Source organism: Pecten maximus, chromosome 4, assembly GCF_902652985.1.
Source record: "Pecten maximus chromosome 4, xPecMax1.1, whole genome shotgun sequence".
Classification (NCBI taxonomy): Eukaryota; Metazoa; Mollusca; class Bivalvia; order Pectinida; family Pectinidae; genus Pecten; species Pecten maximus.
In genome coordinates, this window is record NC_047018.1 from 11,422,142 (window position 1) to 11,441,046 (window position 18,905).

General features: G+C 38.4%; 1 protein-coding gene across 4 annotated transcripts in view; it reads right to left on the reverse strand.

Annotated features, from left to right (window-relative positions):
* The window catches only part of LOC117325233 (nucleolar protein 4-like), a 149,951-nt gene that overhangs the window by 46,859 nt on the left and 84,187 nt on the right, over positions 1 to 18,905 (reverse strand). For all 4 annotated transcript variants that reach the window (XR_004532226.1, XM_033881329.1, XM_033881328.1 and 1 more), the window contains exon 3: positions 8,747 to 9,010. Coding sequence is in view for 3 of the 4 variants with exons in the window: in XM_033881329.1 (XP_033737220.1) it covers positions 8,747 to 9,010 (264 nt within the window). In the remaining variant the exon portion in view is untranslated. The remainder of the gene's footprint in view (positions 1 to 8,746; positions 9,011 to 18,905) is intronic.

The following is an 18,905-nucleotide window of genomic DNA, read 5'->3' on the forward strand; positions in this document are numbered from 1 at the left end:
TGTCCTAACTAGTAGTCTCCGGAACATAATATATATCCAATCTTAACAAACCCCAGTGTCTGTCCAAGCTAGTAGTCTCCGGATCACAGATATAAACCCTCAATGTCTGTCCTAACTAGTAGTCTCCGGATCACAGATATAAACCCCCAATGTATGTCCTAACTAGTAGTCTCCGGATCACAGATATAAACCCCCAATGTCTGTCCTAACTAGTAGTCTCCGGAACATAATATATATCCAATCTTAACAAACCCCAGTGTCTGTCCAAGCTAGTAGTCTCCGGATCACAGATATAAACCCCCAATGTCTGTCCTAACTAGTAGTCTCCGGATCACAGATATAAACCCCCAATGTCTGTCCTAACTAGTAGTCTCCGGATCACAGATATAAACCCCCAATGTCTGTCCTAACTAGTAGTCTCCGGATCACAGATACAAACCCCCAATGTCTGTACTAACTAGTAGTCTCCGGAACACAGATACAAACCCCCAATGTCTGTACTAACTAGTAGTCTCCGGATCACAGATATAAACCCCCAGTGTCTGTCCTAACTAGTAGTCTCTGGATCACAGATATAAACCCCCAATGTCTGTCCTAACTAGTAGTCTCCGGATCACAGATATAAACCCCCAATGTCTGTCCTAACTAGTATTCTCCGGATCACAGATACACACCCCCAATGTCTGTCCTAACTAGTAGTCTCCGCAACACAGATACACACCCCCAATGTCTGTCCTTTCTTTTCCACGTCTGGTTGCCCAGTATAAAGTCGTGTTTAGATAGAAACAAGTTCTGATTGATCAAATCAAGGATTCAAGACTCAAATTGTTTTCGACTATTTGCTTGACAAACGAAAAAGACGTTTTAGAAAGCCTACAAATACTGTTTTCTATCGCGGACTGTGTTAATAATACTAAAGTGACGAATCGCATTCCGAACATACGAAGGATTAATTTGAAATGTTAGATGTGTGATTATTGATAAGCTAGTGAGAAAGCAGTGAAGGTATGCTGTGTACTGTGACTACAACTAGATCTAGATGGAGCATTACAGTTGATGGACTAATATCTCTACGTACACTAAATTAACCGTTGATGGACTAATATCTCTACGTACACTAAATTAACCGTTGATGGACTAATATCTCTATGTACACTAAATTAACTGTTGATGGACTAATATCTCTACGTACACTAAATTAACTGTTGATTGACTAATATCTCTACGTACACTAAATTAACTGTCGATGGACTAATATCTCTACATACACTAAATTAACCGTTGATTTACTAATATCTCTACGTACACTAAATTAACTGTTGATGGACTAATATCTCTACATACACTAAATTAACCGTTGATTGACTAATATCTCTACGTACACTAAATTAACTGTTGATGGACTAATATCTCTACATACACTAAATTAACTGTTGATGGACTAATATCTCTACGTACACTAAATAAACCGTCGATGGACTAATATATCTACGTACACTAAATTAACTGTTGATGGACTAATATCTCTACGTACACTAAATTAACCGTTGATGGACTAATATCTCTATGTACACTAAATTAACCGTTGATGGACTAATATCTCTACGTACACTAAATTAACCGTGATGACTAATATCTCTATGTACACTAAATTACGTTGATGGAATAATATCTCTATGTAATATCTCTATGTACACTAAATTAACCGTTGATGGACTAATATCTCTACGTACACTAAATTAACCGTTGATGGACTAATATCTCTATGTACACTAAATTAACCGTTGATGGACTAATATCTCTATGTACACTAAATTAACCGTTGATGGACTAATATCTCTACGTACACTAAATTAACCGTTGATGGACTAATATCTCTATGTACACTAAATTAACCGTTGATGGACTAGTATCTCTATGTACACTAAATTAACCGTTGATGGACTAATATCTCTATGTACACTAAATTAACCGTTGATGGACTAATATCTCTACGTACACTAAATTAACCGTTGATGGACTAATATCTCTATGTACACTAAATTAACTGTTGATGGACTAATATCTCTACGTACACTAAATTAACTGTTGATTGACTAATACATCTACGTACACTAAAGTAACTGTTGATGGACTGATATCTCTACGTACACTAAATTAACTGTTGATGGACTAATATCTCTATGTACACTAAATTAACCGTTGATGGACTAATATCTCTACGTACACTAAATTAACTGTTGATGGACTAATATCTCTACGTACACTAAATTAACCGTTGATGCATTCGGACACAACTGTTAATTATGTTTAACATGATAATAACAATAACAATTATATGTACTAATATTAAACAACAAAATAACGAAATAATAATAAATAACAGTAACACCTTGGAATAAGAAACAATTACACAGTAGATATCAAAGGTATTGAAGTAACGATTAAAACACTACCCTATAGTCAAATCCATGGTCATATGACCTTAGATGTAGTGAACTCCTAAACAAATTGCTATGTCCTCCAAACCATGTAACTGCAATACCGTTATACTTTTTATGAAGAATCGTCCATTGAAGCAAGCAGATTAAATTGAAATTGAAACCCTATCCATGGAAGCATTATTTGGGAATAAGAACGGAATAGTATATATCTGTTCCCGTCTCACCAGTAATGGTATGTTAGAGTCTGTTTATGGGCTCAATGCAACAATTAGATATAGAAAAAGATCAACAGCAACTTTAAACCTGTAAGTGAACCCACGGAGTACAGTCATGGGTATCGGTTTCATCAATATTACCAGACTGTATGTAACATGGCTTTGACGGATTGGTGTTACTATCGTAATGAAAGTTAAGTAATATGTCCCTACACTCCCAATCTAACAATAGCTACACTGTATATGACACCAGAACTATCACTAACCCTCTACATACATGTATGATTCTGATAGAAAGGTTGTGTCGTCGATAACGTCGTGCCGATGTGTTTGCCAGGAATGTTATGTCAGCCAAAATCGTCATCCCTGTGTATTGAAGGAGAGTACACATCGATCCCCCCTATACTCTGGCACGCATTTGGTTTCCCCGGTCACTGCACGAGACGCTCCTATAATGAGCGGTAGCGCGCTATCGATGTAACACGGGGGTTTTCTGCTCAGGTAAATGAAGATTACCTGTACGGTAGTCAGAAGAGAATGGCCACCGTAAGGTGCATGCATGGTAAACACGTCTATTAATGAAATACTGGGGAAGCTGGGTCAGGTAAAGAGATTTTGTGTTCAATTGAAGCCCGTCATGAAAAGAAGGAACGGTAGAATACTATTGATTTTCGTGAAGGCAAACAAAGGTTGTGATTTCAAACTCTTTATACATCAAATTCACACAGGGTTTACCGGGGTGATTGTTTCAGAAGCTGGCGACCAGACCTGACCTGGGGCGCAACTAGGCTCTAATCGATCTGCAAGGAGACGTCGAAGGTTTGGATGGGTATTGTCGAGAGACTGGTCGAGCTGACAAGACGCCTTGCTTCGGCGATCGGAGCAATAGGAGCGCGCGCTACCATCAACCTTGATTGGCCCTGGTCACCAGGCCCATTACCCTGGTGACGACTTGCATTCGACCTGGCGACCTTTCCTACGGGGCGGGGATGTGTACAACGGCTTGATCTCCAGGCGATCACGCCTCCGTTCGCTAGTGTACTTATAGTGATGCCGGGAGTGATAAGAAGACGTCTCAGGACTCAGTCCATCACCAACCACATCACGCACGGCACTTAATGTTCCCTTATTTGGACATGGCGAGATCGCATCATTAGCAGCAGAACAGTGTGACAGTTGGGGTAAACAGAAGGTAGCACAATCAATGTTGTTACGACCTAATGGCGGACACATTAACACCTGAACAAATATGTATCACGACACACCTGGTACTAAACTCTAACCACGACACACCTGGTACTAAACTTTAACCACGACACACCTGGTATAAACTCTGACCACGAGACACACCTGGTACTCAACTCTAACCACGAGACACACCTGGTACTAAACTCTAACCACGAGACACAACTGGTACTAAACTCTAACCACGAGACACACCTGGTATAAACTCTGACCACGACACACCTGGTACTAAACTCTAACCACGACACACCTGGTACTAAACTCTAACCACGAGACACACCTGGTATAAACTCTGACCACGACACACCTGGTACTAAACTCTAACCACGAGACACAACTGATACTAAACTCTAACCACGAGACACACCTGGTATAAACTCTGACCACGACACACCTGGTACTAAACTCTAACCACGAGACACACCTGGTACTAAACCCAGATCACGACACACCTGGTACTAAACTCTAACCACGAGACACACCTGGTACTAAACCCAGACCACGACACACCTGGTACTAAACTCTGACCACGGCACACCTGGTACTAAACTCTAACCACGACACACCTGGTACTAAACCCAGACCACGACACACCTGGTACTAAATTCTAACCACGAGACACACATGATACTAAACTCTAACCACGACACACCTGGTACTAAACCCAGACCACGACACACCTGGTACTAAACTCTAACCACGAGACACACATGATACTAAACTCTAACCACGAGACACACCTGGTATAAACTCTAACCACGACACACCTGGTACTAAACTCTGACCACGACACACCTGGTACTTAACTCTAACCACGACACACCTGGTACTAAACTCTAACCACGAGACACACCTGGTATAAACTCTGACCACGACACACCTGGTACTAAACTCTAACCACGAGACACCTGGTACTAAACTCTGACCACGAGACAACTGGTACTAAACTCTAACCACGACACAACTGGTACTAAACTCTAACCACGACACACCTGGTACTAAACTCTAACCACGACACACCTGGTAGTAAACTCTGACCACGACACACCTGGTACTAAACTCTAACCACGACACACCTGGTACTAAACTCTAACCACGACACAACTGGTACTAAACTGTAACCACGACACACCTGGTACTAAACTCTAACCACGAGACACCTGGTACTAAACTCTAACCACGAGACACCTGGTACTTAACTCTAACCACGACACACCTGGTACTAAACTCTAACCACGAGACACCTGGTACTAAACTCTAACCACGAGACACACCTGGTACTAAACTCTAACCACGACAAACCTGGTACTAAACTCTAACCACGACACACCTGGTACTAAACTCTGACCACGACACACCTGGTACTAAACTCTGACCACGACACACCTGGTACTAAACCCAGACCACGACACACCTGGTACTAAATTCTAACCACGACACACCTGGTACTAAACTCTGACCACGACACACCTGGTACTAAACTCTAACCACGACACCTGGTACTAAACTCTAACCACGACACACCTGGTACTAAACTCTAACCACGACACACCTGGTACTAAACTCTGACCACGACACACCTGGTACTAAACTCTAACCACGAGACACACCTGGTACTCAACTCTGACCACGACACACTTGGTACTAAACTCTGACCACGAGACACACCTGGTACTAATCTCTAACCACGGCACACCGGGTACTAAACTCTAACCACGACACACTTGGTACTAAACTCTGACCACGACACACCTGGTACTAAACTCTAACCACGAGACACACCTGGTAATAATCTCTAACCACGGCACACCTGGTACTAAACTCTAACCACGACACACCTGGTACTAAACTCTGACCACGACACACCTGGTACGCTAACCATGACACACCTAAACACCTAAACGATACACACCTAAACGAGACACACCTAAACACCTAAACGAGACACACCTAAACACCTAAACCAGACACACCTAAACAGCTAAACGAGACACACCTAAACCAGACACACCTAAACCAGACACACCTAAACACCTAAACCAGACACACCTAAACACTTTAACGAGACACACCTAAACACATAAACGAGACACACCTAAACTCCTAAACGAGACACACCTAAACTCCTAAACGAGACACACCTAAACACATAAACGAGACACACCTTAACGAGACACACCCAAATGAGACACCCCTAAACGAGACACCCCTAAACGAGACACACCTAAATGAGACACACCTAAACACCTAAACGAGACACACTTAAACGAGACACACCTAAACACCTAAACGAGACACACCTAAACACCTAAACGAGACACACCTAAACACCTAAACGGATACTTAACGGTACGACTCATCTAAACGGGTACATGTAATAACTACTAACCAAGTCTAACTTAAACGGGTACTAAACGCTAGCTACGACATACCTAAATGTATTACTCGGCATATGAACAAATCTTCATGTCAATATACCGGCAAAGTAATAGGCTATCAATGTTGGGTCGTGGATGATAATACTTCATATACTGCATGCTCAATTTCTGAAAACATACTTAATAGGACTACAACTACATTGTGTATTAATCATTATATAACTTATCATTAAGACTGATTCTCTCTGAATTTGACACAGGTCTAGTGTGTATAGTGTGTCTGTTTTATAGATGTAGAGATTCTTTATATTTGTCACCGAAGAACATGTGTCATATGTGCGGAATTCTACTTTACCGCAACAGCTAAAGTTATCCGAGGACGGTCGCCTAGGAGAACCCGACCGAAGAGAAAAGAACAGAAAGAACAAACAAACAAGGATAAAGAAAGTATTGCAATGGGAGTGGTGGGTTTATTTTGGTATTTGTCGGCGACAGTAGTCGGGTACTATTTGCCGGCGACAGTAGTCGGGTACTATTTGCCGGCGACAGTAGTCGGGTACTATTTACCGGCGACAGCAGTCGGGTACTATTTACCGGCGACAGCAGTCGGGTACTATTTACCGGCGACAGCAGTCGGGTACTATTTACCGGCGACAGCAGTCGGGTACTATTTACCGGCGACAGTAGTCGGGTACTATTTGCCGGCGACAGTAGTCGGGTACTATTTACCGGCGACAGCAGTCGGGTACTATTTACCGGCGACAGCAGTCGGGTACTATTTACCGGCGACAGTAGTCGGGTACTATTTACCGGCGACAGCAGTCGGGTACTATTTACCGGCGACAGCAGTCGGGTACTATTTACCGGCGACAGTAGTCGGGTACTATTTACCGGCGACAGTAGTCGGGTACTATTTACCGGCGACAGTAGTCGGGTACTATTTACCGGCGACAGTAAGTGTTGAGAAACCTACGATGCGCATGTTAAGTCAAAGCATATATACATCATTTGCGCATGTGCCACCATTTGGAATTACGATAGTTATTTATATTAGACGGAACAGTCTGACCACAGTACATAACTAATGATCGACCTCGTTATACAGCAGTAGTGTTTGAGTAGCACCAATCGCCGATTGATATACTCTATTTCATATTCACTCAAGACAAGCACATTATCGATATTTATTTGGATTTTTGTCTTGATATCGACGTTGAATGATGGAAGTAAACACAGTTTTCACGGTAGTACCTTCTGTACCGTAAACAGTTCTTGACTGATAACAATGGTTTCAACTACTTTCGACAAAAAAAAATTGAATTATCACTTCATGTGAACACTCGTCCTACCAATTCACTCTTATAAACGAATACGTAGTGTGGGCTGGGAATTACTCTTACTTTATGCGAAATACATTTTACCTATATTAACTTTTTTTGGAGAAGAATGGTACGTGTCCTGGCCATACGGTTGGCGATATAAATCCCGAGATGTCAGTATATCTCTCGCCTACGAATAGTATATTTCTGAGTTGGTGATCCTCCCCAAGGCCCCCATGAATCGCCGACAATATATTAGCACTGACACATCGACCTGTCTCCGTAAAGCGTAAGACGACTGACGGACTAACCTAATTTTCAACTTTATGGGAAATTTCTGGAGATGTCGATCCCGAGCATAACGATGTACATCCCTTGTGGGGACAAATCTGTTCAAATAACCGACTGATACATATGGTATTATCATCCGCGTTCCATGCCAGAGTACATTTTGTATTGAAGGGCGATGGAGGTAAAATTGCGTTTGCTATACCAGGGGAGGCTACTCGGACAGAGTCATCATCTGGTACATGACAATGGCTTGTATGCATATTTCGTTTTCAGCAGTTCAGTTGATTAATATATATTCAAACACCCTTGATAGCTGCCTAAAGTGGCTTCACATCACAAAATAACGATCTTAAACAAGAAATATATTTAAAAAAGCTAAACGGCATAGTTTTAATGCTGGTGGCTATAATGTAAAACTGCTGGTGAAATAAATTAACGAACTAATCAATGAATGCGTTTCAGCACGGATAACAAAATTAAATCAGTTTGGATCATTTTTGGTGATAATAAGACTGCATTTGAATCAGGAATATACTTTTATTAATGTGGCATTGAATAGATACATCCACTTACTCAGCTTGCATTCAATCTTTATTTTGTTTCGTCTTAAACTGCATATCTGCAGTTTGCATTTACCGCTACATTGACCAAGCACATACTTCATCTTGACCAGTAACGCCACCTGTCGCGTCATATCCGGGGCCAAAAGAAAATCATACGGCTATGCCGAAAAATACCAAAAATATCAAAGTATATTCCAAAATAAATATCATATTTACCATTTCAGTTCAAAACATGACACAATACTAACAAGTAAACTCAGATTTATAAGCTAAAATGCTAATTCTACTTACATCGTCGTTGAAATTGAACTCGGAAAAGTAGCCCCTGTTTCGCATTTGATTGAGATACGTTTGGGTGATCGGTACGTTAAAATCGATGATTGGCGATGTGTTGAGAAAGTCTTTTTCGTTGTTGGTCGGAATCCCGTTTGTATGTAGCTCCTCGACAGGTGCGGTGTTTTCCGTTCCGAGATGCATACGCTTTTGGCAGTCTGAGCAAGACATGAGAAACCTCGTCACTGCTTCCCGAGGCAAAAAAGCGTAAGTTTCCGCAATCTGAAAATAGAGTTGATGATTTAAAATATCGGATAACATGTATTTATTTCCAATTAGTGAACTATTTTAAAATACTAAATTATCTATTACTAGAAAGAACTATTTGCGTTCTACATATGGTTTATAATATAGGTTACATGGAAGTGTATTGCTGTTAGAGGAATCAGAACCATTGTTTTACGTAGATTGGCGTTACTTTAGAAATTCTCCGACACAGGAGACAAACTATATCTGCTATAACAAAACACCAACGTCATATATTGATGAAATAATTTCGATTTGTCCATAACCATTTTTTTGTCCCGAATCGCTTATCGATTCCGTCCATACAGTCCAACATTCAATATTACCGGTAATTTAAAATGTCAACATGTAGATCGAAGTTATATCATTCGCAGTAATACAAAATTTATTTCTTCACGTAATTTTTATACTTCAAATTTTAGTACTAATCTGTATAACCGTCGCTTGTTACTACTAACCTACATTAAACCTTCACATTTTAGTATAAATATACATAACCTTCACATTTAGTATAAATATACATAACCTTCACATTTAGTATACATCTACATAACCTTCACATTTAGTATAGATCTACATAACCTTCACATTTAGTATAGATCTACATAACCTTCACATTTAGTATAGATATACATAACCTTCACATTTAGTATACATCTATATAACCTTCACATTTAGTATAAATATACATAACCTTCACATTTAGTATAAATCTACATAACCTTCACATTTAGTATAGATATACATAACCTTCACATTTAGTATACATCTATATAACCTTCACATTTAGTATAGATATACATAACCTTCACATTTAGTATACATCTATATAACATTTACATTTAGTATAAATATACATAACCTTCACATTTAGTATAGATATACATAACCTTCACATTTAGTATAGATATACATAACCTTCACATTTAGTATAAATATACATAACCTTCACATTTAGTATACATCTATATAACATTTACATTTAGTATACATCTACATAACCTTCACATTTAGTATAAATATACATAACCTTCACATTTAGTATAGATATACATAACCTTCACATTTAGTATAAATATACATAACCTTCACATTTAGTATACATCTATATAACATTTACATTTAGTATACATCTACATAACCTTCACATTTAGTATAAATATACATAACCTTCACATTTAGTATAAATCTACATAACCTTTACATTTAGTATAAATATACATAACCTTCACATTTAGTATACATCTACATAACCTTCACATTTAGTATAAATCTACATAACCTTCACATTTTAGTATAAATCTATATAACCTTCACATTTAGTATAAATAGACATAGCCCTTACATGTCTTCACATTTCGTTCTTTCTATAGTGCGTTAAAGACAAATTTAGTACATGTAATTAGTTATTCAAGCTTCCTTTAGCTTTCGATGATAGTTGTAGACAATGATCACGCTGCTAAATGTGTACAGAGATCACTTAAAAAATGTCATGTTTTAATCACATTTCTTTTATAAATATATCAAATACTATTCATTCTTACAATGCTCATTCCATAAAGAGTACCCCTTTTACCTGGCACTCGTTCTAAATAGTTCCTTATCCTACTCCAACCACTGATAACTTCTAACATTTCTATAACAACATAAATGTAACATATATCTACCTGATTACCATAATCTGCCACAGCGTATTGACGTACAAAACCAATCTCCAAATTTAGTGGTGGGCAAGAAAGCTGATTGACGCTTCCTGTACGTTGTATTCTATATTGCTTCGACACATTTTTTTTGTTATTATTATTATTATTTTATTTTTACGACACTTTTCTGGCTATGTTAATAGCGCCCTACTGGAATAGTATCCGAAATACCTTGATTTTTTTTTTTACCTCAGTTACATTATCCATATAGGAGTTACCTCCCGTCCAATGGAGTTGCTTTTGAACTGTCCATCATTTTTGTGTTTAAAGGAAATGAAAATAAATAGAGGATATCTAACAGTGTTTACAGTAATACCAAATATATTTCACGAGTGGGGCTAATATTTTGATATTTTTCACGAGTGCGCAGCACGAGTGAAAAATATCTAAATATTAGCCACACGAGTGAAATATATTTGGTATTACTGAAGACACTGTTAGATATTCTGTTTATTGCATTTTTTATCAACGAAAAACCTACCCCGTATGCTAACTAGGCCTACAGCGATAATTTGTAAACAAAACATGTAGTTCCCCCTGTCCAGGTTCTGAGATATATGTCGGGCTTTCTGATTGGTCAATTATTTTGGTATTTTCTAATCATTAATTTGATTGGTCAAATCAGCAAAAGTGATATTTTTCACTAGTGATAAATATATTTGAAAAATATAACTTTTATAGAATGAATAATTTTTGATATTTCACTGGTAAAAATGTAATAAAAAAATAAACCAGACGAATTTCCATAGTAATGTTCATTGAAATAGATTTTACAACATAATTCTTACAGCTGTATGCAATATATAACAATACAAAGGATTTGTACTGCTATCATGTTGCATATTTTGAAACACAACAGAAGTTCTATTGTTACATTGCATGCTATGAAATAAGTTCTTAAAAAGGAGACAAGGAAGCAGGAAGTTAATTAATGTTATCAATATATATATATACATGTATATTCACACGGAACGTTCTCTCATCACCAGGAAGGCATCTGCTTGTTTCGCGTTCTGACGTAAACGACACACACCCTTGACTAACTCTGTGATGAACTTTATATATGGACTTAGTTATAAATGTGTTAGCTTAGCTATCGTTGTAGCACTTAATGTTTGTGACATGTGTAACTGTTAGAGAACCGCTTTCCATGTACTTACAAGATACCAACCATGTACTAACAAGATACTAACCATGTACTAACAAGATACTAACCATGTACTAACAAGATACCAACCATGTACTAACAAGATACTAACCATGTACTTACAAGATACCAACCATGTACTTACAAGATATCAACCATGTACTTACAAGATACCAACCATGTACTTACAAGATACCAACCATGTACTTACAAGATATCAACCATGTACTTACAAGATACCGACCATGTACTAACAAGATCCCGACCATGTACTTACAAGATATCAACCATGTACTAACAAGATACCAACCATGTACTTACAAGATACTAACCATGTACTAACAAGATACTAACCATGTACTAACAAGATACCAACCATGTACTAACAAGATACCAACCATGTACTTACAAGATACTAACCATGTACTAACAAGATATCTACCATGTACTAACAAGATACCAACCATGTACTGTAACAAGATATCTACTGACATCAGAATCCTGTATCACTAGTTCTGTGTACTAACATCAGAATCCTGTATCACCAGTTCTGTGTACTAACATCAGAACACTGTATCACCAGTTCTGTGTATTGACATCAGAACACTGTATCACCAGGTCTGTGTATTGACATCAGAATCCTGTATCACCAGTTCTGTGTATTGACATCAGAGCACTGTATCACCAGTTCTGTGTACTAACATCAGAACACTGTATCACCAGTTCTGTGTATTGACATCAGAACACTGTATCACCAGTTCTGTGTATTGACATCAGAACACTGTATCACCAGTTCTGTGTATTGACATCAGAACACTGTATCACCAGGTCTGTGTATTGACATCAGAACACTGTATCACCAGTTCTATGTACTAACATCAGAACACTGTATCACCAGTTCTGTGTATTGACATCAGAACACTGTATCACCAGTTCTGTGTATTGACATCAGAACACTGTATCACCAGGTCTGTGTATTGACATCAGAACACTGTATCACCAGGTCTGTGTATTGACATCAGAACACTGTATCACCAGTTCTGTGTATTGACATCAGAACACTGTATCACCAGTTCTGTGTATTGACATCAGAACACTGTATCACCAGTTCTGTGTACTGACATCAGAACACTGTATCACCAGTTCTGTGTACTGACATCAGAACACTGTATCACCAGTTCTGTGTATTGACATCAGAATACTGTATCACCAGTTCTGTGTACTAACATTAGAACACTGTATCACCAGTTCTGTGTATTGACATCAGAACACTGTATCACCAGTTCTGTGTATTGACATCAGAACACTGTATCACCAGTTCTGTGTATTGACATCAGAAAACTGTATCACCAGGTCTGTGTACTGACATCAGAACACTGTATCACCAGTTCTGTGTATTGACATCAGAATCCTGTATCACCAGTTCTGTGTATTGACATCAGAACACTGTACCACCAGTTCTGTGTATTGACATCAGAATCCTGTACCACCAGTTCTGTGTACTGACATTAGAACACTGTACCACCAGTTCTGTGTATTGACATCAGAACACTGTATCACCAGTTCTGTGTACTGACATCAGAACACTGTATCACCAGTTCTGTGTATTGACATCAGAACACTGTACCATCAGTTCTGTGTATTAACATCAGAACACTGTACCACCAGTTCTGTGTACTAACATCAGAACACTGTACCACCAGTTCTGTGTATTGACATCAGAACACTGTATCACCAGTTCTGTGTATTGACATCAGAACACTGTATCACCAGTTCTGTGTATTGACATCAGAACACTGTATCACCAGTTCTGTGTATTGACATCAGAACACTGTACCACCAGTTCTGTGTATTGACATCAGAACACTGTATCACCAGTTCTGTGTATTGACATCAGAACACTGTATCACCAGTTCTGTGTATTGACATCAGAACACTGTATCACCAGTTCTGTGTACTGACATCAGAACACTGTATCACCAGTTCTGTGTATTGACATCAGAACACTGTACCACCAGTTCTGTGTATTGACATCAGAACACTGTATCACCAGTTCTGTGTATTGACATCAGAACACTGTATCACCAGGTCTGTGTATTGACATCAGAACACTGTATCACCAGTTCTATGTACTAACATCAGAACACTGTATCACCAGTTCTGTGTATTGACATCAGAACACTGTATCACCAGTTCTGTGTATTGACATCAGAACACTGTATCACCAGTTCTGTGTATTGACATCAGAACACTGTATCACCAGGTCTGTGTATTGACATCAGAACACTGTATCACCAGGTCTGTGTATTGACATCAGAACACTGTATCACCAGTTCTGTGTATTGACATCAGAACACTGTATCACCAGGTCTGTGTATTGACATCAGAACACTGTATCACCAGTTCTGTGTACTGACATCAGAACACTGTATCACCAGTTCTGTGTACTGACATCAGAACACTGTATCACCAGTTCTGTGTATTGACATCAGAACACTGTATCACCAGTTCTGTGTACTGACATCAGAACACTGTATCACCAGTTCTGTGTACTGACAGCAGAACACTGTATCACCAGTTCTGTGTATTGACATCAGAATACTGTATCACCAGTTCTGTGTACTAACATTAGAACACTGTATCACCAGTTCTGTGTATTGACATCAGAACACTGTATCACCAGTTCTGTGTATTGACATCAGAACACTGTATCACCAGGTCTGTGTACTGACATCAGAACACTGTATCACCAGTTCTGTGTATTGACATCAGAATCCTGTATCACCAGTTCTGTGTATTGACATCAGAACACTGTACCACCAGTTCTGTGTATTGACATCAGAATCCTGTACCACCAGTTCTGTGTACTGACATTAGAACACTGTATCACCAGTTCTGTGTATTGACATCAGAACACTGTATCACCAGTTCTGTGTACTGACATCAGAACACTGTATCACCAGTTCTGTGTATTGACATCAGAACACTGTACCATCAGTTCTGTGTATTGACATCAGAACACTGTACCACCAGTTCTGTGTACTAACATCAGAACACTGTACCACCAGTTCTGTGTATTGACATCAGAACACTGTATCACCAGTTCTGTGTATTGACATCAGAACACTGTATCACCAGTTCTGTGTATTGACATCAGAACACTGTACCACCAGTTCTGTGTATTGACATCAGAACACTGTATCACCAGTTCTGTGTATTGACATCAGAACACTGTATCACCAGTTCTGTGTATTGACATCAGAACACTGTATCACCAGTTCTGTGTACTGACATCAGAACACTGTATCACCAGTTCTGTGTATTGACATCAGAACACTGTATCACCAGTTCTGTGTATTGACATCAGAACACTGTTCACCAGGTCTGTGTATTGACATCAGAACACTGTATCACCAGTTCTGTGGATTGACATCAGAACACTGTTCACCAGGTCTGTGTATTGACATCAGAACACTGTACCACCAGTTCTGTGTATTGACATCAGAATCCTGTACCATCGGTTTTGTTTTTATCCGTTTGATCTGTGATGTATGTATGTGCTGTTCTGCAGTCGTATACCAGTTTATCTAAATTAAAGTAGAATTAGTTATTTATTGGCCAAATCTCTTCTGGATGGGGCATAGTTATACTTAACAAATGAGAGTTGCAGTTAAGCCGAGAGCACGGTTCCCCGTTAAGTGTAGGCCTCAAGTCTGCTAATTGTGTAAGCTATAGAGCTAATTGCTCAGTGATTTCATTTAGTTTAAACAACCCCACTGACTTCTGTTGCATTTGAAGGCGATTAAAAATTAAAGGAAAGAAACTAGGCCCGTCTGTCGCACGACTCTGACGTTACACTTTTCTCTTGTTTCATTCTGGGACGGTAAAAATAACGCTCGCGGCCGACCTTGCTGTCCAAACCAGGATAGAACAAACAAAAATACTTAACGATTTCTCTTTCGGATGAAAACCTCATACAGATAAATACCATACTACGAAGCACAAATGATCCACAATTTTCACCTTTGTCGTAATTAACTATGTCACGCTTTGATGATTGGTCGCTAACGTACATGGCTAATACTGTCACAGCCAGGAAATCTATTGTTTGTATATATATTTAGAAAGTAAGTTATCCGAGGCTTATTAACTCTGGTCACTACACCACTGCTATAGGGAGATGATGATGGCTGAAGGGGGGCGGGGGGGGGGGATACTGATGGCTGAGTGTGTGTGTATGTGTCTGGGAGGGGGAGCTATTGATGGCTGGGAGGGAGGGGGTATTTATGGCAAGGTCAAAATACAAACAACGAAAATATAGTTACTCAGCCGAAAAAGTCACCATATAAACTTGGTATTAGGGGAAATATTTTTAAATGTGGTCGGGCATAAACTACATTGTTACCTCTCTCTCTTGGGACGCGGTCGGCATCGAAATTGAATTTTAAGGAACGATGACGGAGCGGGTCCTGATTTTAATTCGCCCGTTTTACAGGAGGTATCGATCTGTCGAATTGTGTATGATGATTAGGTTCTCAGAGCGCCATACCCACATTCAATTACGGAGTATTTAAAACAGTATTTAAACTAAATGTATGGGCTGACAAACGGACGGCGGTAGCGCTAACTTATATTTATTGGGAACATTTGACCAAAAGTGTGTTTTGGAACCCCTCATACTGGTGTCAGAGCGTAATGGAGGAAAACAAACAGACATTCTCTATAGATGGATGGGACATTTTACTAACTTTCCACCATTAATCGCTCAGACTTGCGAACCAGACAGAAACATATCTATTTTATATGTTTTTAAAGAGAAATACATTTCTTTTTTGAATGGAATTCGATATGGAATAATCTTTAAAAAACACATTGTTTTAAACATGTTTCCTCCTTTTAGTCATTTTATTCTGTCTCTCTAAACCTCGCGTGAATAGTAAAATCAATAAAAAAAACAAAGGTATACAATGTATATCGTGTAGAAAACGAATCTACTCTGAGTAAAGAGTAAATATATCTACCATGTGAGCAAATAGTAAACAAATATATATATTGTACTGTGAGTAAACGGTAAATAAATCTACACTTTGAGTAAATAAATAAATCTACTCTGAGTAAAGAGTAAATATATCTACCATGTGAGCAAATAGTAAACAAATATACACTGTGAATAGATAGTAAATAAATCTACACTGTGAGTAGATAGTTAATAAATTTACACTGTGAGTAGAGAAATATATACTGTGAATAAACAGAAAATAAATCTACACTATGAATAAAGAGTAAAAAAAATCTACTCCGTGAGTAAATAGTAAATAAATCTACTCCGTGAGTAAATAGTAAATAAATCTACACTTTGAGTAAATAGTAAATAAATAAACACTGTGAGTAAATAGTAATTAAATCTACACTGTGAGTAAATAATAAATAAATCTACACTGTGAGTAAATAGTAATTAAATCTACACTGTGAGTAAATAATAAATAAATCTACACTGTGAGTAAATAATAAACAAATAAACACTGTGAGTAAATAGTAATTAAATCTACACTGTGAGTAAATAGCAAATAAATAAACACTGAGTAAATAGCAAATAAATAAACACCCGAGTTAACAGTAAATAAATCTGCACTGTGAATAAAGAGTTAATAATTCTTCACTGTGAATAAAAGATAAGCAAATATACAATTGATTAATCTGATCGCCATAATAGCAATGAAAACGAAATAAATATAGTAGGACTATCAGTTATGCTCTATTTACATTTAGAACTATTTCTTTAAATTATTGTTATTTTTAATCCACTGTAATATCATTTCGACCTTTCAGTGGGCGATTTTCTAATAAGCTAAGATAAATACAGCGTGTAAGGGAAGATGTTCCGACAAAACATGTACACTATCTTCGGTCTATGCCCACATATAACCTGTTCTATAGCAACATTGGTTTGTCAACCACCGTCGTCACATAGCATGTTAGACTGTTGTAGTTCTACATGTCACCCGTATTCACAGATTTGGTGCCTGTCTCTTCTCCTTTATAAAACGCGGCCTTGGTTCAGATGACAGATTTTTATTAAATTCATGCATGCTCAGGAGTCATTCTATCATGCGCTGTGTAAGTGATGATCATTGGGTTCCACGATGGGTCGGTCCGCTTCTACTGCTCGGCTTTACACTGTCGTTATCCAACACTGTCTGTTACTTACGCTACCTGAAGATAAACACAGGCGTGTTCGAACAGACCTGAAGATAAACACAGGCGTGTTCGACAGACAAGTATACCTAGTAAACTATCATCTCGTTACATGGTGGCTTACAGGCGAGTGGTGTTTATTGTACACACACTACTCACATGTCACTTGTCTTTAAGTGTGAAAAAAATGATAACAAATATAATTTTCAAGTAATAAAAACGATATATGGATTTGCGTTTACTTCCTAGACATGGTTTAACAACCTTCGTTCTATATAACATCACATTACCCAGTGATTAACCATCACGAGTGTGCCATTGCGATGTGTTATGTCATAGCTGACGAAAGCCTTTGTAAATGTGTATCCCTGTCGACCACAGCGTCCCGATAAAATACTCGTCACCAGGCTCGATAGCCGGCTGATCTGATTCCCCAGATAAAGTCCAGAGTGAATGTCCCAAACATTCTAAACTCATTACAAGCGAAACGGGAATTGAACCAGTTTAGAAAATTAATTTCCATTCCGCTATTTCTTATCGGTAGCGTATCTCTTGTCTTAAATGAATAATCTTGATAACAATAATAAACCCCGCAAGTTATTTGTTGGAACATCCGAGATCTGTTTAAACATTCCGGGCTGTTGATTTGTGATAGGGGCTTTAAAGTTCATTCCTTCACACTTTCCGGAATTCCGGACCGTGTTTTATTTTTAACTATGCCGTGTAACTGTTACTGTTGTCTGATCATCCAATGGCCGTTTAATCACCATAAGGATTGCGATCTCCAGACAAATGTCTGGGTCGTTTTCACGCTTGCAATCTTAAT